This window comes from Apiotrichum porosum (genome assembly GCF_003942205.1).
Source record: "Apiotrichum porosum strain DSM 27194 chromosome Unknown scaffold_10, whole genome shotgun sequence".
Lineage (NCBI taxonomy): Eukaryota > Fungi > Basidiomycota > Tremellomycetes > Trichosporonales > Trichosporonaceae > Apiotrichum > Apiotrichum porosum.
The window spans coordinates 958,059-975,181 of record NW_021167117.1 but is presented as its reverse complement, the minus strand read 5'-3'; the positions used below and the strand labels follow the sequence as shown (position 1 = coordinate 975,181).

Below are 17,123 nucleotides of genomic sequence, written 5' to 3'. Positions count from 1 at the left end.
AGTGGCGGCTGGACCACCGAGTGCCAGTGCGTTACTTCCTATCCTCCGTCTGGCAAGCTAGGTCCCAAACGTGGGCCAGAATAGACGGGTCACATCACTGCGCCAAGACTGAAGTACTGAAGATGTACATATCCTCCGCTCGGGTCTTGCGGCGCTCCACGGGTCTGCTTCTCTTTAGCACCCAAGCGTGGGGCGCCACAGCCGATCCTGACGAAATGAAAGGAGCACCGTGTGGCACCCTCATGACGGCTAGACGGCCTCGGTTCAATTGCGGTATCGAAAGGTCGGCATAAAGGAAGCCAAGCACTGTGGAGGGACAATCCAGCCGCATTTGTGCCGCCAGAAGATGGTCCCAATGGAAAGAGATCAGAGAGCAGGTTGAGGTTATACAGCTTTTTAAGGATGATTTTCCTCATTTCCCCCGACGAAGTATCATCCTCGGTTTTACACCGCAGTGATGAGGAAACACAACCCGTGCTATTGTCGGTAATGGCTTTCCTTCAGAAATTCCAAGATACACACCATGCTGAGGCAGCCAGTGGGAAGTTGGCTGGCTCTGGAGTCAACGCAGCAGTCGCCGGCGAGATCATGGACAGAGCGGGTGGAATTGCCGAGAATCCGGCGACCCATGCGGAGCAGCTTATCGGCCCGCGCCACATGCATATCCGTGGCACAACCGCCGCGTACCCTGTCTACGGTGACCTTCGGACCGAGCCAAGGCACCTGTTGTTGCTTAACTGCGCTATTCTTAAGCTTGAGTATTGCTGTTTGGTCCTGTGCACCCAAGCACATAGCGCCATTCGGGAGATCGCATGTGCTCTGTCCACGGGACACATTCTCCAGCATCCATACATCGTTTCTCCCCACACTACCCCCTCATTGCCCCGCAATCCCCCCGGCCTCGGCCCAATGGTGCCCTTCTGAGTACCACACTTGGCCCACCACCTCCACAATTCCCACCGGGCGCCCTTTGCGGTCGGTGCCACCCACCCGCCGGACCATGGGCGTCAGGCCGTACTGAACCCGCCTAACTGGCTCCCTTGCCTCCCATATTGCCACTGATATCCCCCTTCTCCGCAGTCATTTGCGCCGGCTCGGAGTATGGTCGCCAAGGATGCCAGGACGTCTTGGTCCTGTCACTCTCGCTGAAATGGCGGGCGATGGACCAACCGGCGACGCTAACCCACTGTCCTGTGACTTGGTATCAATGAGGCTCAGTCGCCAATGCCAACAGATTACTCGCGGCACATGCCTCTCCCGAGCTTGTTCCGGACGGAGGTGACCGAAAGACAGCCAACTCCTAGTTGGAGGCGCCTGCCATAACCCCTATGTAACCGCTCCGACCCACCAACGCCGGAAGCCAGGAGCAGTGACTTGCCCTTTAGGCAGGTAGTTGGCGGATCGGCTACCGTATCTCGGAGGATTCATGGCACTCACTGTACGGTCCTTATGGAGGAAACGTCCGGGTAAAGCGTCAACATGAGCTCCTTAAAGATGCCACGCTCGCAGGCCCCCATGACAACTCCACACACGACAGCACTTCACAACAATGGCCCACCTTTCGACCTTTGACTGGATGGTACTCTCGGGCCGTGGAGCAGACCCGTCACTGCCCACCACGGCAAACCACCCGGTTTCCCTTAGTGTGGCGCCGGTGGTCATCGACGCCATGCAGCACGCCGACACGGGAGGTGAACTTGTGACCGAGCTCATGTATGGTGGTTTCATCGAGCACCTGGGCCGCTGCATCTACGGCGGTATTGTGGATGACCCAAAGGCACCCTCGCCCTCCAGGCTTCTTGAGCAGCAGCCAAACCATGCTCCGGCCTGGCGTGCCGATATCCGCCGCGTGATTGCTCGTGATGGCGAGCTGGAGATTCCCATCATGAGGTGGCCTGGTGGCAGCTATGCTTGTGACTACCACTGGCAGAACGGTATCGGTCCCGCCGAAGAACGGAAGGCTGCTTGGGACCCCGCCTGGGGCAGATCGGAAAGCAACCGGTTTGGCACAGACGAGTTTATCGCCATGTGCCGTGCCTACGGGTGGGAGCCCTTTCTCTGTCTCAACAGTGGGTTTCCTTGGTGGCAATCCTGACGACGATCAGTGGGTACTGGTACCTTTGAAGAAGCTCTTGCATGGCTTGAGTACTGCAACGGGACTGAGAACACGTACTGGGCCAACCTCCGCCGCAAGAACACGGGCCGCGATGAGCCACACAATGTCAAGTATTGGGGCCTTGGTAACGAGAGTGGGTGTCCTGCGTTTACCTGGCTTACACTTTAGCTTTTGGTCCCTGGACTATTGGACAGCTCACGGCCACCGAGTATGCGCAAATGGCAAAGCGGTGGGCTCTATCTATGAAGATGTACGATCCGACCATCAAGCTTTCGTCGTGTGGCGAAAACGGATGGTCCGATTGGGACCGCGCGGTTCTGCAAGTCCTGATTCCTCATGTCGACTTCCACACCATTCACTTTTACACGGCCATGCACGGCGGCAAGCCCTCTGGGTATGAGTATGAGAAGAATGTTTTTGGAGCGGCGGCCCCCGAGCGCGGCATCCAGGTCTGCAAGTCGCTCATCGATCTTTACAACATCGACAACACTTGGCGCCAAATTCCTGCCAACAGTGTCAAAATCTCCTACGACGAGTGGGGAGTGTGGGACAACCGGAAGGCCAACGCCAAGAATGGTCTTCAGCAGACCTATGACCTCACAGATGCGCTCGGTCTCGCGGGTTGGTTGCATGCGTTTCTCCGCAACCACACCTCCATTGGTATCGCTTGCTACGCGCAGACTGTCAATGTTGTGAGTTGTTCTCAACTTGTCGGTTCAAACTCCTAACTCCAAACCCAGCTATCGCCAATCATTACCCGTCCCGACGGCATTCTCTTCCAACCCAACTACTACCCGTGAGCCCATGACTCAGATTGTCACTGACGTTTGTCAGTCTCAAGTTTTTCGCCAAATACATGAAGAACGGCCACACACTGCAGGTACCTTCTCTTCCTGACCGCTATGATGGCCCCACATACCCGGATTTCATTCAGCAACTCGGTCTTCGCCCTCGATACGTCGATATTGTCAGCATGGTCATCCAAAAGGAGGGGCGTGTTAGTGTTCGGCTGTCTGTCATAAACCGTCACCCATCTGCAGATTGGGAAGCACCTCTCGTGTTGGCCGGGCTCAAGTTGGAAAGCGTTGTCGTGCACGAGTTGTATCACGACGACATTTCTGCCATTGTAAGTGCACGGTAGAAAGAAGAAGGGCAATTGACGGCCCCTCAGAATACCTTTGAAGACCCCAACAATGTAGCTCCCGTGGCCACGACGTTTAGTGCGGCTGAGTGGGAGAAACATAGGAGCGTGGTGCGCAAGCACTCGTGGCAATTCATCGTTGCGGAGGGTACTGCCGAATAGGTGTTCACGGAAGTCGCTTCGGGAATGAACAAGTAGACAATGCCAGGCTCCTCGCTGTCTCGCTACGCGATCACAAACACTGCCTCCTGGTAACTCAACACTGCAGCAGGTTGTATACAGCCACAACTCAATACAACATGGGTTAACTGTTCAGCAGCCAAAGTAATCAGCCACTTCACCCAAGTTGCGAAAGTGAAGGGGGTGTCGCGGCTGCGGAGTCACATCCTTGATGTTGTCGGCACCATACTCTGTCGGCCGCTCAATGTAGGCCGTCTGCAAGCCACAGTCCTGCGCCGCGTCCAGATCGGAGTGATGGGCTGCTATCATCATGACGCGGTCGTTGGGCACCTCGAGGACCTTGCCGACGCCGTTGTAAGTCCGCGGATCAGGCTTGTAAGCCTTGAAGACCTCGGAACAGAGGATCACATCCCAGTTCAGGTCGGCGCGTTTGGCCATGTGTGTGAGCAGCCCAATACTGCCATTGGACAAGGGAGAGAGGGTAAACTTGGTCTTCAGCCGCTTGAGGGCCGTGCTCGAATCGGGCCAAGCGTCGAGACGGTGCCAGACATGGTTGAGGTGGTCGAGCTGTTCGGCAGTCAAGTCGAGCCCAAATTGGGGACAGATACTCTTCAGAATGTCCATGTGGAGCTCGTCAAGGAGGCGCCATTGACCCGAATCCATCGTGGCCTTCATGGCAGGAGCGTATCCCTGGCGCCAGGCGTTGGCAAACTTGCTGCCGTCGACTTGAGGTGCAATGTGGGCCATCTCCTTGACAATCGTGCCGTGCCAGTCGACAACGGTGCCAAAGACGTCAAAGCACAAGACCTGGGGAGTAGGTGCCGCAGTCATGCTGTACCGATGGTGGTAGTGATATGGCTTTGCGACGTTGCTGTCCGTGCCAGTTTAAGTAGCTGAAGCAGGAAGAATGGATGGACGAGCAATGTGAACACCTTGTCGGTTAAGGTGTAACCGCGTGCGATGATAATGGCGTCACGGCAGCAACGATCCATCGGCGATCGGCGGTCGGTGACTAACGCCCGTCAATGCCGATGGTCAGATGTCTCGGTTTCACGAGTCAGCATGTCAGTCGAGTTAGAAAGCAGATGCCTTCTTCAATGCGCCAGTTACACGCAGACAAGCATGGTTCTTGCCGACAGGGGCGGCACTGATGATACCCATAGAGGGGTTGCGGAAATGGCGCCCAAAGTGAACGACATGGTCAAGGACCCAAGTGTCCCGGCAGCTCACCTTAGCCACATTGCATGTGTTGCGTGTAAGTTTCTGAACGTGCAAGATCGTAGGAATAGGAGCAAGTGAGACCTATCGTGCACCTCGAACATGTCGTACATGTCGTACATTGTACATGGTATTAAACTGTGACCTTGCCGCACTGTGACCCTCCTAATTCCCGTAACAACCGCAGTGGCGCGTGACTTCAGACTTGCAGCTTGCTGGTAGTGATTTGCCTACTCCCGCCTTACATGAAGCTCTTTCAACCCCAAAGTCTCAATTTCCGACTTCTCCAGGTACCCCGACTTCATAAAGTGACTCATGAAGGGGGTGTGGTCGAACACGAGGTCGCGCAGCTTGGACAGTGGCCAAGGCACCTGGTGGAACATGTAGCCGAGGCGACGGGCAAACAGCATGTTGTGGTTGACATAGTCGACGCGCTCCGACTCGTAGACCTCAAAGGCAGCGGCCACGGCGCGCTTGTCGCTCAGGTCGATTCCGTCAAAGGCGCGCGCCAGGTAGTAGCCGTCCTCGATGGCCATGCCCATCCCGTAAGCGGCGTAGGGCGAGACGGGGTGGACCGCGTCGCCGACACACACGGCACGGCCCTTGGACCACTTGTCGAGTGCTGGACGGTTGTAAATCTCCCAGCGGTAGACTTGGGTGTCAAAGTTGGTCGCGTCTGGGAAGCGCGGGAGGGGGTCGGCGAAGTTGTTGAGAATGCCTTGGACGTGCGCCTTGACGTCGGTGGGGACCTCTGCCGTGGGCGAAGAGGGCTCGACGACCCACCACTCGTAACCGGGCTTGCCCTCATGATGGGTCATGGGGAAGAATGACGCCTGGTACTTGTCATCGTGGCAGATCGCACCCATGTTGACAGGGATATCGGGGATGGGGTCGCACCATGCGAGCCAAAGGCGGATACCGCAGTGGAAGATCTTGGGGTCGCCAAACATCTCCTGTGAAACCGCCGACCGGATCCCGTCAGCGCCTACAATCAGGTCGCACTGAACTGTCGACCCGTCCTTGAACTTGGCCGTCACTTCTTTGTCGTTCTCGTCGTACCCGACACACTCGGCGTTGGTGGTGATCATCCCCTCAGGAACCTTGTCGAGCATCTTCTGGAACGCAGAGGAGCGCAGGACGCCATAGTGCCATCCCTTGATACCCATGGCCTCCTCGACCTTGGGGTTGAATGGGAGAATCACACGGTCGGTGCCTTTGTTGTTCATAAAGTGGGTGATCGTAAACGAGCCAAAGTTTTCAACGTCGATGCCGTACGAGCGGAGCACGGCCAGGACGGGGACGGAGAGGAGGACGGCGCCGCCAATGGCCGTGCACTCCTTCTGACGCTCAAAGACGCGGACGTCAAAACCGCGGGCATGGAAAGCGAGGGCTGTCGAGATGCCACCAGGTCCGCCGCCCATGACGGCGACGCGCTTGCCGACGCGCCACTGTTGCTGTTGCTGGGTCATGTTGCGAGTGTGCGAGTGTTGGGAGAGAGTTGGAGGTTGCGAGTGTGCGAGTGTTGGGAGAGAGTTGGAGAAGGGAGTGGGTGGCAGCGTCAGCGTTGAGAGTCGCCGTTTATATGATAAGCGAATGAGTAAGGCAACGCAACGTAGTTCAGCGCGTTGATGTGCGGAGGTCAGCCTTCCGATCTTCCGAGTTCCGAGCTCGGTGGGTCGGTCGTGTCTTTGGTTTTTGGCTCGTGCAGCAACAATGGAGCCTCACGTCAAGGTAGTGACACCCCCCCGGGGTGCATTATGCGCCATAGCCGCCATCCGCAGTCCGGGGTCAGACGTGCAGGCGAGCAAGCGTGCAAGCGTTTGCACATGGGCCCCCCCAGGGCCCGGGAGAGGCTGCAACATCCCACGAAATACTGTACAACAGGGACTCTTAACGGCGTCTTCCCCCGCCATCGCCACCAAAAGTCGCCCGCCGTCAAACACAACCACCCGCCTCCACCACCCCGTCTCCACTACCACCATTATCGTCCCTTCTGTCAAGTCCATGCACATTAGTGACCACAGTCTGCGGTTCTTGAGCGTGTGGATCCATTAGCTGGTATCAACTGCAAAGGGACGCCGGGTTGACTCAACTTGAACTGGGGCCACGGGTTGATAGTTCTGGAGTTCCAGTGATAACGGCGACGCAGGTCCCCAGTAACTCTCCCTCTGGCCTCTCCCTACTGCGAGAGCGTGGTGGAGTGTCAGTACACATGTGAGCGGAGAGCACGGTACGTGTGCGGTGACTGCTGCGTGTGTTGCAAGGGCGTGCGTACGCGCGTACGGGAAGACTTGAGAACGTGGGTGAGAGCAAATATCAGATATCGGCTGTTCATGACCGTCCACCACCCACCCCACCTGCATACCTGTCATAGTGCAGCCCATTCTCCACCATGCATGCTCCCCCGTGGCCCAGCACGTTGCTGCTCCACGTACCATGCCTGTTACTTGCCCACCACATCAGAACCGACACGTCGACAGGCCGGACATTCTGCTTACCAATGTGACTCACTCGGCCAAAAGGGTTCGACGTCATCGTATCGGCCAGCGGGGCAACAAAACATGTTAGCGACGCCCTCTCGCCGCCCCCAATGTCAACAACAACACTCCCTTCCCATGGCCACCATAACCCCATGACACCATGGAACTCCCCATTGCCATTCTCCTCTGGTTCTCGGGCACCTCGTGGTGTCTGTACAAGTGGATCGGTCGGGCTTACACGGCCTGCGAGGCTCCAAAAGGTGGGTGGCCATTTTCTCAACGGCAGGAGCTCACCAGCACAGCCAGTGCATACGGATTCGGTGTCGTCCTCGACCTCGTTGGCAGCAACTTTGGCTCGGACGCCGCGTTGCTTGCCCAGACGGCGTGCGTTCCCTTCCAACTCACGTTTGGCACGCTAGGGTGGTTGTACGACCAGATCCCCACAGCCAACGGTTCCACACCGAACGCGACCTTGTTATCAGGCTCCACCAACTTTTCTTCCCAGCAGTATTCCCTCGTTCCCACAACACCAACAACTCGATCGTCGCTCGCGCTGGCGACCTACCTTCGCACAGCGCAGTGGTACACCGTCAACGACTGCGTCAAGCTGCTTGAGAAGCAGTGGGCAACCATGTCCGCCAAGCTTGATTGGGTGGTGGACCAGACGCCACCCGAAGTTGTGGCCACCGTCAAGTGAGTTTGAAGCTGGAGTTGAGTGCTGACATCCTAGGCAGTATGTATGGGTTGGATTCGTCGCCGTGGCCGCCATTGCAAGCATCTGGCGGTACCACAAAGTGTCTCGTGGGTTACATAGCTTTGTACTAACGCTGACCCATCAGACCCATGGCATGCCCTCTCTCTCCTCCTCGCCGGCGCCGGCTTTGTTGGCCAGAAGCGGTACACAAACACCCGCTTCACCTCCCAGTGAGTCACTCACACCTTGTCTGAGCTAATATCCAGCGACCTCGCGACCCTTCTGCTTCTCCTTGTGCTCGTAGACAAGGTGTTCACCTTGCTTAGGGGCAACGGCAAGGACGTCCAGGTTCTCCAGACCCGCATTATCGAGCTCGAGGATAGGACCAACACGCTAGAGGGCCAGCTCGAGAACCTCCAGCGTTCCCTGGACCTGCTTCGCAGCGAGATGCACGGGGCCAGCGAACGCGCAGACAGACTGGCGAGTCGTTGCCTCGACGCCACGCCGCACATTACCCACCGCCCTTCCTTGCACGGTCTGCAGCTGGCCACACCTGCGCCCACCGCGCCGTCCGAGCCAGACCCCGAGGCGCACTGGCATGATGATGAGGAATCTAAAGACGCGCTCCAGTTCGTCATTGCAGCTCACCGCACACCTTCGTCTCCGGCATCGACGGGAACGTCGACCGCAAGTGATACCAACAAGCGCACCCGGATCCCACGCAGAGCCAAGGACCGCGGTGTAGAGAAGCGTCGAGCGATGCAGGGCGGTAGAGGGACGAGCAGCGATCGTGCTCGTGACGCGCGCGAGGCTCGCAAGGCGCGTGCGGACTCGCTTGCAGAGGAGATGCTGGCGTGAGGTGTTTGGATCTGATATGTTGTTAGAGATGACATGTACCATTTGTGTATACTGGTAGAGCCTGTGATATGCACTGTGGGGGAGTATCATGCGCTAAAGGGAGAAACACACTGTTTGTCAATTTCATCCTTGCTGGACACATGATAGTGCGTTTCCACCCCCCTCACGAAACACATAATGTGTCGATGTAAAACGGCGCAAAAAGACTAGTGTGATTTCCCAACTTCGCAAGTGCGCAAGTGCGCCGCTCGACGGATCGATCTGCTGAGGGGGGACGTGTGCCCCGGGTTCTCTGCACGGAAGGAATAGGGCCGACACGTGATTGTTATTGGCATTAGAATTTTGGGCCCGCGTCGTATTAGGACAGAATCGCACGATTGTGTGTTCCCCCATCGGAGCGCGGAGCGTCGTGGTCGTCGTTGCGTCGTTGCTCGTCGCTGCGCTCTTGTCAACCACTCTACTATCGGACGCCGACCGCTACCTACTCGCTCTCTCGCCCTCTCGCCCTCTCGCCCACCTCGCTCTAATCCTCCCAAGGACCTCGCCAGCTTCGTCCGCCCCTCTCTGCCTCTGTCTCCTCACGGCCTTGCACCATGAGCACCATTACTCTTCCCCCTCCCCTCCCCGGAAACGCGCTGCGCTTCACCATCAGCGCGGCCTTTTCCTCGCTTGCCCTCTGCCTCCTTCCCTTCTTCCTCGTCGGCCTCCTCGGCCAGTGCATCTTCTACCCCCTCAGCTACGCCTACGAGTCATGGACGGCCAAGCCCAAGAAGCGCCGTGCGGCCAAGAACGCGGCCAAAAACGTCCCCACCGTTGCCGTCACGGCCGCCGCCCAGCAGCAGCAGCAGGTGCGCGAGGGATCGCCGACCAGCATCTCGTCCGTCTCGTCCAACTCGACCGGTCGCGCGACCCTCGCCAGGCAGTACGCTGCTGCCAACTCGCCCACTGCGCGCCGCTAGAGTGACGAGCTCGCGTCGAAGACTGCTCGGCCGCCGGTGTAGTGTGTGGAGGTTTGTTTCTGACTGCTTGGCAGCTCGGCGAGCCCGCACACCACCGGGCGGCCTCACGTCCTCGCGAGCCGTTCACCCCTGCCCCGAACGCGACCCACCCTCACGCGCCTTGACGCGTTACGCGTCTGGCTAGCAACTCTGCCACCTATCCCACCAACCTCCTACACGTCCTTATCCTCACCTCCTAATTGCACGTCCGCCCCTCGTGTGCCGGCTCCCATGGACGTCGCCGGCGCGCTACGTTCCCCCGGGCCTGCACCTATGCGTGGCGACGTATATCCCCTCCACAATACACCCACACCTACCTTACCCCCTTAACCACCACCCACTCGCCTACGATACCCATTACCGCGTACGGCGTCCCTTTCTCCCATACGTTAACAGTGTACTATGTAACTTGTTTCGGCTGCGTCATGTCCGGCAGCGCGCGACCCTCGTCGCGTGCGAGCTCGGTTGTGGATCTATTGACCATACCTGCCACGATGCCGCGCTGCCGCGCGTCAGTGCAAGATAGAACTACCCATGCTCCAGGCCGTCTGCTCCAAGGGAGCGATTTCTCGCACCCCTTATCTCACTCTCTCGCTCCTCCCTCGCTCGACCACAGCGAGATTGTATGTCTGCCTTGCACTGCCTCTGAGATCTGACTTGGTATATGGGTAATTCCCTCGATGACGCTGTACTGTACGCAACGCTTGACCCATGAAGAGAACATGTTGGGACGTGGCACAAACCAAGCTCGTGCTGGTCACCTGCACGCGGGCAAGTCGCGCGAACCCCGCCGTGGCTCACTTTCCTCCCCTGCGGTCCATCTCGCCCCGCACCCAACGGCAGACACCGCAGCTCATAGCAGCAGCCAAGTCCATCCAGCACAAGGGTCAATCAAGCGCAAACGATGGGCAGCGGCTGTACGTGTTTGTGTGGTAGTCATTAAAAGAAAATCCATGCCATGAGATGCAATATATGCCAGTAAATGTGCCTAGCCTCTATCTACTGCGCCTACCCGCCACTCTCAAAATAAAAAGGATGCGCGCTCACTCGCTCTCGCTCATTGTCCTGGCCACGTCTCCTTGAGCTTGGTCGGCGGCGACATTCGCACCGCCGCTGCGGGCGTGAGGGTGCCCTGGATGAGCTTTTCCTCGCGGATCGCAGGGGTCATGCCCACGAAGGGCGTGACGGCACCAGGGGTGACGGGGACGGAGCGGTTGTGCTTCATGTGCGCCTGGATGAGGTGGCCGGCCGCGAGGGCGGCCATGAGCGACAGCTCGCCGGCCATGACGGACGCGCAAATGACGCGAGCGAGGCGCTGCGAGTTGGCGCCGGGGGTGGTGGCGTGGGCGCCGGCGATGCCGAGGAACTCGAGCATGGCGCGCTGGGGGCCGAGAATGGTGCCGCCGCCGACGGTGCCGACCTCGATCGAGGGCATCGAGCAGGTGATGAGCAGGTCCTCGCCGTCGTTGATGGGCTCCATGAGGGTCATGCACATCGACGACTCGACGTTCTGCGCGGGGTCCTGGCCAGTCGCGATGAAGATGGCGGTGAGAATGTTGGCAGCGTGTGCGTTGAAACCACCAATCGAGCCGGCCATGGCCGAGCCAATGAGGTTCTTCTTAATGTTGAGGTTGACCATCTCCTTGACAGTGGTCTTGAGGACGCTCTTAACAACGTGGCCGGGGACAATGCCCTCGGCGACGACGCTCTTGCCACGACCCTCAATCCAGTTGATAGCAGCAGGCTTCTTGTCGGTACAGTAGTTGCCGGAAAGGGCGAGAACGTCCATCTCCGGGTAGCGGCGCTGGAGAGTCTCGAGGGCCTTCTCGGTACCCTTGGAGATCATGTTCATGCCCATGGCGTCACCAGTCGAAGTGGCAAAGCGGACGTAGAGGGTACGGCCGGCCATGGCGCACTCGAGGCGCTGGAGACGAGCGAAACGCGAGGTCGAGTTGAACGAGTCACGGAGAGTGTGGAAGCCATCGTCAGAGTCGATCCAGTGCTTGGCGTCCGAGGCCATCTTAACGGAGGGGAAGTCGATGGCGGGACCACGGGTCATGGCGTCCTGGGTAAGAACGGTGGTGACACCACCACCGGCGTTGAGGGCCTTGCAACCACGCGAAGTCGAAGCAACAAGGGTACCCTCGGTGGTAGCCATGGGGATGTGGAGGAGCTGGCCATCAATGTTGAGGGGGCCGGCAACACCGACGGGGATGGGCATGTAACCAATAACGTTCTCGCAGCACGCGCCAATGATCGACTTGTAGTCGTAGTCGTTCATGGGCAGGAGCGAAGCCTCGAGGGTACCAGTGAGCGAGATGCGCGAGACAACAGCACGGCGGACGCGGACAGCGCGCTCGAGGTTCTTGAGCGACTTCTCGAGGGCGTAAGGAGCAATCTTGCCCTTCTGGACAAGGTGGATGACCTCCTCGTCCGAAAGGTTGTTGGCACCAACACCACCAGCAAAGATCTCAACACACTCCTCGAGCGAGCGACGGGGGCCGTCCGAGTCGGAGGGGGGCGAGGTCTCGCGCGAAAGAACAGGCTCGGCGACGCTGGGCAGGGGGGGAGTAGGGACGGTAACGATGGTGCCGATGCCGTGGCCGTTGGCGTGGCCGTTGGAGTGGCCATTAACGCGGCCATTGGCGACACTGGCGATGCCGTTGTTGCGGTGGGTAGGGGTTTTGTCGCCCTCGGTGGTGATACCCGAGATCGAGGTGCGCGAAATGTGACCGTTGGAAAGAGGGCCGCGAGTGTCCTTCGCACGCTCGGCGCGGTAGCGCTCGAGGACCGAGGGGGAGCGGATACGACGGCCGGGCTGGTCAACGGCCTCAAACACACCAACAAGAGCCTGGGCGGCAGCGGCGACGGGGCCCTTGCCGCCAATCGAGTTCGAGGCAATGCCCTTGAGGAGGTAGCCGTTGAGGAGAACACTGATGGCGAGAGCCACAACGATCCACTTGGAGATGACGGGGTCGCCAACCATGGTGGTCCACTCGGACATGAAGGTGTCAAACGACTCCATGCGCGAAGTGGCGTGGTTCTCAAAGCTCTGGATGATGTGGGTAGGGGTGACGATCTGGACAATCATGTCGGTACCCTTGGGCAGAGTCTTGTAGAGGGCGTCAAGAACGGGCGAAAGGTTGGTGACGCGCGTGTCGGCACGCAGAGGAGGGGCCGAGTGGGCCGAGTGACGGTTGAGGGCAGTCTGCGACGTAAGGGTGGTCACGAGGTTGAGGACGTGGAGGACGATGAAGGCGATGATGAGGAAAAGCTTGAGGCGGACAACCGGGTTCTCGGGCTGGCCCTCGACCTTGGGCGCCTTGTCACCGCCCCAGAACGAGAGCTTGGCCGGAGGAGGCGATTCACCGGGGGTGGAAGCGGCGAGCGAGACGGCGCTGGCGCTGCGCTTGAGCGCGGCCTTGGCACGGCGGTTGCCGCGGATGATCTTGATGCGGTGCACCTCGACCATGACGGCGAGGATGGCAACAAAGAAGGTGAGGAGGAAGACGCAGTCCGTGGCCAAGAGAATGGCGGCCAGGTAGCAGAACTCACGGACACCGCCAATGCCCGAGGCGGCGCCCATGGACAGGACAGCGATCTCGAGGGCGTAGTCGCGCACGATGGTCATGCCACCTTGCTTGACGGCGTCGACAACGATCTGAGTGGCAGCAACGGGCGCAACCCAGCGGATACCCTTGCCGTCGGCGAGTTTCTGGAGACGCTCAAGGGGCGCCAGCTCGCGGTGGAGGGTGCCAAGGTCGAGGTGGGTGGGGTTGGCCTCGCCAGAGAAGTCGTCGTCCACAGGGGCGAGCTCGGGTGATGCGGCGACAGGTGAGATGTCAGGGTGCTCAAAGACGGCACGCGCAAGACGGAACGGCTTGTCGAAGCCGACAGTGATAACGAGGAAGGGAATGGCCTCGGAAAGAACGACGGGGTCGATAGGGACGTTGAGCAGGTACGCGCAGAGAAGGGCAACGATGAACGCAAAGGTGGAAGAGACAAGCGTCAAGAGAGCTGGTCCATGGGTCAGCAAAGCAGCACAATAACCGCCGCGTTTCAAGTGATGGAACAACCCCATTCGAGTCGTCAAGTCATGTGGTAATATGACCCAGATCTCGTGGTGTGTGGATGTCTCTCAAAACCAAAAAAGCAGGTCTTTAGGCGAAAGCCCCGGTGGCGCCGCCAGCGCACGGGCCCATGTCACTCACCGAGCCAGAAACTGGATCCGAGCTTGCGCATGTTGATGAACAGGTGCACAAAAGTGGCGTGCATGAGGATGTAACCCAGCAGCACGACGAAGATGTCTGCAGAGTCGGCGTTCTGATGAGGGTTGTTAGTTTCTGATTTTGTCCATTTTGTCTGTCACCACACCGAACTCACCTTGGCGAGAGTGTAGAAGCGAACGACCAGGACGCGGGCAGCGTAGGCGATCCAGCGGACCTTGCGGACAGCGGGGTTCTGCTCGTCCTCAGCAGCAGCCTTGGCCTGGCCGAGCCCGGCAAAGATGGTGGGGTCCAGCGAAGGAAGGAGGCCCCAGTTTCCGCTGGGCGAAACCGACTGGACGCGCAGGGTGGTGTTGGTGCCAGGAGCGGTAAACGAGGGCAGGTGCGAGACATAGTTCAAGTAGGTGAGCGACGGCGTGTCGTGGGCCGGCGCGCGGAGGAACATGGTGAGGGTAGCCTGGCCGGCGTGCAGCGGGTGCGCGTCAAACTGGGGAGCGTCCGCACACTTGGAACCAAAGCACAGGTCGCCGTACGTGTACGTCTTGTCGCCAAACGCCACGCCGACATCGTGCAGCAGCCACTGGCGCCATGCCTCGCGTGCGGCCTCGTCTCCATCCTCGCGCGTCACAGTAAGCTGCTTGACGAGGACAATGGCAGCCTTCTCGCCCTTGGCATTACCGCCCGACGAGGCAGGGAGCACATAGCCGCCCTCGAGAGCATTGGCCTCGAGGGCGCCCTTGAAATCCGAAGCCGAGAGCGGGACCCAGTTGTCACTGGCCGGCGCCCACAGGGGAATGTGCGCAAACGAAGCGTGCGGGGCAGCGTATGCAGCGGCGGCGTTGTCGCGGACGCCGTCGGCGAGACGCACAAAGTGCACGGGACGCGCGGGGGGTGCGGGCGACGGGAGGGTGGTGAAGCTGGGAGGAGGTGGGGTGTTAGTGGGACGGCTGCATGGGTTACGTCGGGTGGGTGTCACGACGACGACGACGACAACGACGGCGTGGTGGTGTGGATATCGTTCGATTATTTTGCCGAACGAGCGCTGCGATGGCACGAGACGCGACCACCAAAAATGGGTCGTGCCATGCGTGCCGCGGCGGCACCACAGGGGAGGGAGAGAGGGGGGAGGGCGGATGGGAGAGGGGTGGATGAAGGCTGCTCACAATTCAGAGCTCTTGAGAGCAGCGAGGAGCTGGAAGTATGCCAGGGTGATGACGATGAAGGTAGCGGTGATCACCTCGATTGGCGCGCTGGCCGCGAGGCTCGATACGGCGAGGACCGTCGAGCGGACGGTTGAGCGGAACATGTCGACGACGGTGGCCGGGAACGGAGGAGCGCTGGTGCGGCGCTTCTTCAAGATGGGGGGCAGGCGTTTAACGCGTGGCCGTTGAGGGCCAGGCGCGGGGTCTGTAGAGGGCTTGCGTGGGGGCAAGAGGATACGAACCGTCGCCGTGGGCCGTGGATGGACGAGAAGAGATGTAGGGGGCGATGGAGAGACGAGACGTAGGATCGAACAAGGAGGGCCAGGAGGTGGTTCGATCGCAGACGGCGAATAGGACCCGGCGTAAAGTTGTTGAGAACGGCCGGCACTAACGACGGTGGGTTTGCTGGCGGCGGGGGGGTCGGCGACGACGGGTCTGGCGATGTCGCAGCGCGCGCTGGCTGTGGAGAAGATGTACGAAGGGGTATAGAGCAGTGCGGCGTAGAGAGCAGATGGAGAAGGAGAATCGTCCTGCTGCTGCAGCTGCGGCGGCGGCGGCGTCGTGCTGGTGGTGGTGGGCGCTGCTGGGTGGTGGATAATTCCTAATCCCCCCAAAAAGGCCGTCGACGCGTCAAACCCGATCCCTGAGTACAGCATGGCTCTCTCGCTCCCTCCTGCGCGCGGGGCAGCGGGTGCGGCGGGTGATATATCCGTGGGTGGGTCTCGCTTGTGCGCGAATGCTGGTCGTCGCTGCCGCTGCTGGTGTCAAGATGCTTGTGCGTGTCGAACGACGGGGGAGGAGGGGGCGCTCTCGGGCTACTGCATATCTCTACTGGGCGGCACGTCTGTCTCTCTCTGCTGCATCTCATATACCTCTCACAAACATCATCTCACTCGCCTGACCCATTCGTCATGGTGTCATGGTGTAGGGGCATCGCCACATTGGTCTGCAGAGGGCCTGCCGGCATCCCCTCCTACGCCAACGTCCCACGCTTTTGAACCCAGAATCTGGTCGCTTCCGTGGATGGGTGGGGGGCCACAACCGAGATGTTTTAACAGTGCTCAGTGAGACCGCCTCGAGGTGAGGCAAAAGATGCAAAAGAGGTCACTTGTCTCGTGCACGTCGCGGGGGCAGAGAGGGTGAGGACATCCATTGACCGTACGATGATCGCCATGGTCTCTGCCAACCCTTTTGCTGGTTCAATTGCCCCGGCCTCTCGCTGGCGCCTCACCCTTCCTCTCTTTGCCCTCTTGCAACACTTGCTTCATTCGACCCGGGTGTGAGACATGACACATTACAAGGCACGACCGACAGATGTCGCCAGAGCGCGCATGGGAGAGAGAGAGGGGATGGGAGCGGCACGGTGTCTGGGGCCGCCCAAACGCCATTTTTGCGGCCATGGTTTTATGGGGATAAGGAAAGGAGTCAAATCAATGCCGGTCCCCGCCGCTCGAGGCCGAATACTGTAGAGCATACTCATGAGCGGCAGAGATCCAGATGCCCCACATGAGGGGCCTCTCCCACCTTGTGGCCTGTGGCCCTCCTTTGCCCGCGAAACGCGTCGTGCGCTCTCTGGCAAAGGGAAAACTGCGCGTTCGGGCCGGCAAGCCAACAAGCCGGCATTGCATTATTGGTCCATCCATCTCTGCTGCGAGTTCTGGCCAGCTTGTTGTGACCGTGGCGTGCCGCGGCAGTGCCCGCATTGCTCTGTGCACCGACATCACACTTGTCGGTCGCCGCTGCCCCGGGTACACCTTGTCTCTGCTGTGTTCTGACAGCCTTGAGACTGTGCTGTGGTGCGCAATGTGTGGTTCCTGTGCCGCTCTGACGGCGTCGTTCGGCGACTGGACCTACTTTGCTGCTTTTGCGGCAGCTGCCCGTTCAACAACGGAATCCCGAATACGAATCGAGAGGGAGAGACGCAGTGCACATGCGTACGTAGCAGGACTTGAGAATGTAAACGACTTGCGAGCCGCAACACCACATCCAGCAGCAGCGGGGCCCGCCACG

The 17,123-nt window shown here is 59.5% G+C and overlaps 6 protein-coding genes across 6 annotated transcripts; 3 read left to right on the top strand and 3 right to left on the bottom strand.

The window, feature by feature from the left end:
* Window positions 1–1,549: 1,549 nt before the first annotated feature.
* On the top strand, window positions 1,550–3,419 carry EHS24_001491 (uncharacterized protein; the record flags this gene model as incomplete). The annotated part of the gene is made up of 6 exons (XM_028617282.1): window positions 1,550–2,069; window positions 2,106–2,249; window positions 2,285–2,808; window positions 2,857–2,912; window positions 2,951–3,242; window positions 3,288–3,419. 6 exons carry the CDS (start codon window positions 1,550–1,552, stop codon window positions 3,417–3,419), a joined length of 1,668 nt encoding a protein of 555 aa, XP_028474589.1.
* Window positions 3,420–3,569: 150 nt separating this feature from the next.
* EHS24_001490 (uncharacterized protein) lies at window positions 3,570–4,268 on the bottom strand (the record flags this gene model as incomplete). The annotated part of the gene is made up of 1 exon (XM_028617281.1): window positions 3,570–4,268. One exon carries the CDS (start codon window positions 4,266–4,268, stop codon window positions 3,570–3,572), a length of 699 nt encoding a protein of 232 aa, XP_028474588.1.
* A 617-nt stretch (window positions 4,269–4,885) lies between these two features.
* Window positions 4,886–6,124, bottom strand: EHS24_001489 (uncharacterized protein; the record flags this gene model as incomplete). The annotated part of the gene is made up of 1 exon (XM_028617280.1): window positions 4,886–6,124. The coding sequence occupies one exon, from the start codon at window positions 6,122–6,124 to the stop codon at window positions 4,886–4,888; it is 1,239 nt and encodes a 412-aa protein (XP_028474587.1).
* A 1,171-nt stretch (window positions 6,125–7,295) lies between these two features.
* On the top strand, window positions 7,296–8,687 carry EHS24_001488 (uncharacterized protein; the record flags this gene model as incomplete). Its single annotated transcript, XM_028617279.1, has 4 exons — window positions 7,296–7,828; window positions 7,866–7,936; window positions 7,975–8,059; window positions 8,096–8,687. 4 exons carry the CDS (start codon window positions 7,296–7,298, stop codon window positions 8,685–8,687), a joined length of 1,281 nt encoding a protein of 426 aa, XP_028474586.1.
* A 593-nt stretch (window positions 8,688–9,280) lies between these two features.
* Window positions 9,281–9,646, top strand: EHS24_001487 (uncharacterized protein; the record flags this gene model as incomplete). The annotated part of the gene is made up of 1 exon (XM_028617278.1): window positions 9,281–9,646. One exon carries the CDS (start codon window positions 9,281–9,283, stop codon window positions 9,644–9,646), a length of 366 nt encoding a protein of 121 aa, XP_028474585.1.
* A 1,096-nt stretch (window positions 9,647–10,742) lies between these two features.
* On the bottom strand, window positions 10,743–15,217 carry HMG1 (3-hydroxy-3-methylglutaryl-coenzyme A (HMG-CoA) reductase isozyme; the record flags this gene model as incomplete). The annotated part of the gene is made up of 4 exons (XM_028617277.1): window positions 10,743–13,702; window positions 13,897–14,008; window positions 14,069–14,828; window positions 15,075–15,217. 4 exons carry the CDS (start codon window positions 15,215–15,217, stop codon window positions 10,743–10,745), a joined length of 3,975 nt encoding a protein of 1,324 aa, XP_028474584.1.
* Window positions 15,218–17,123: the final 1,906 nt, after the last annotated feature.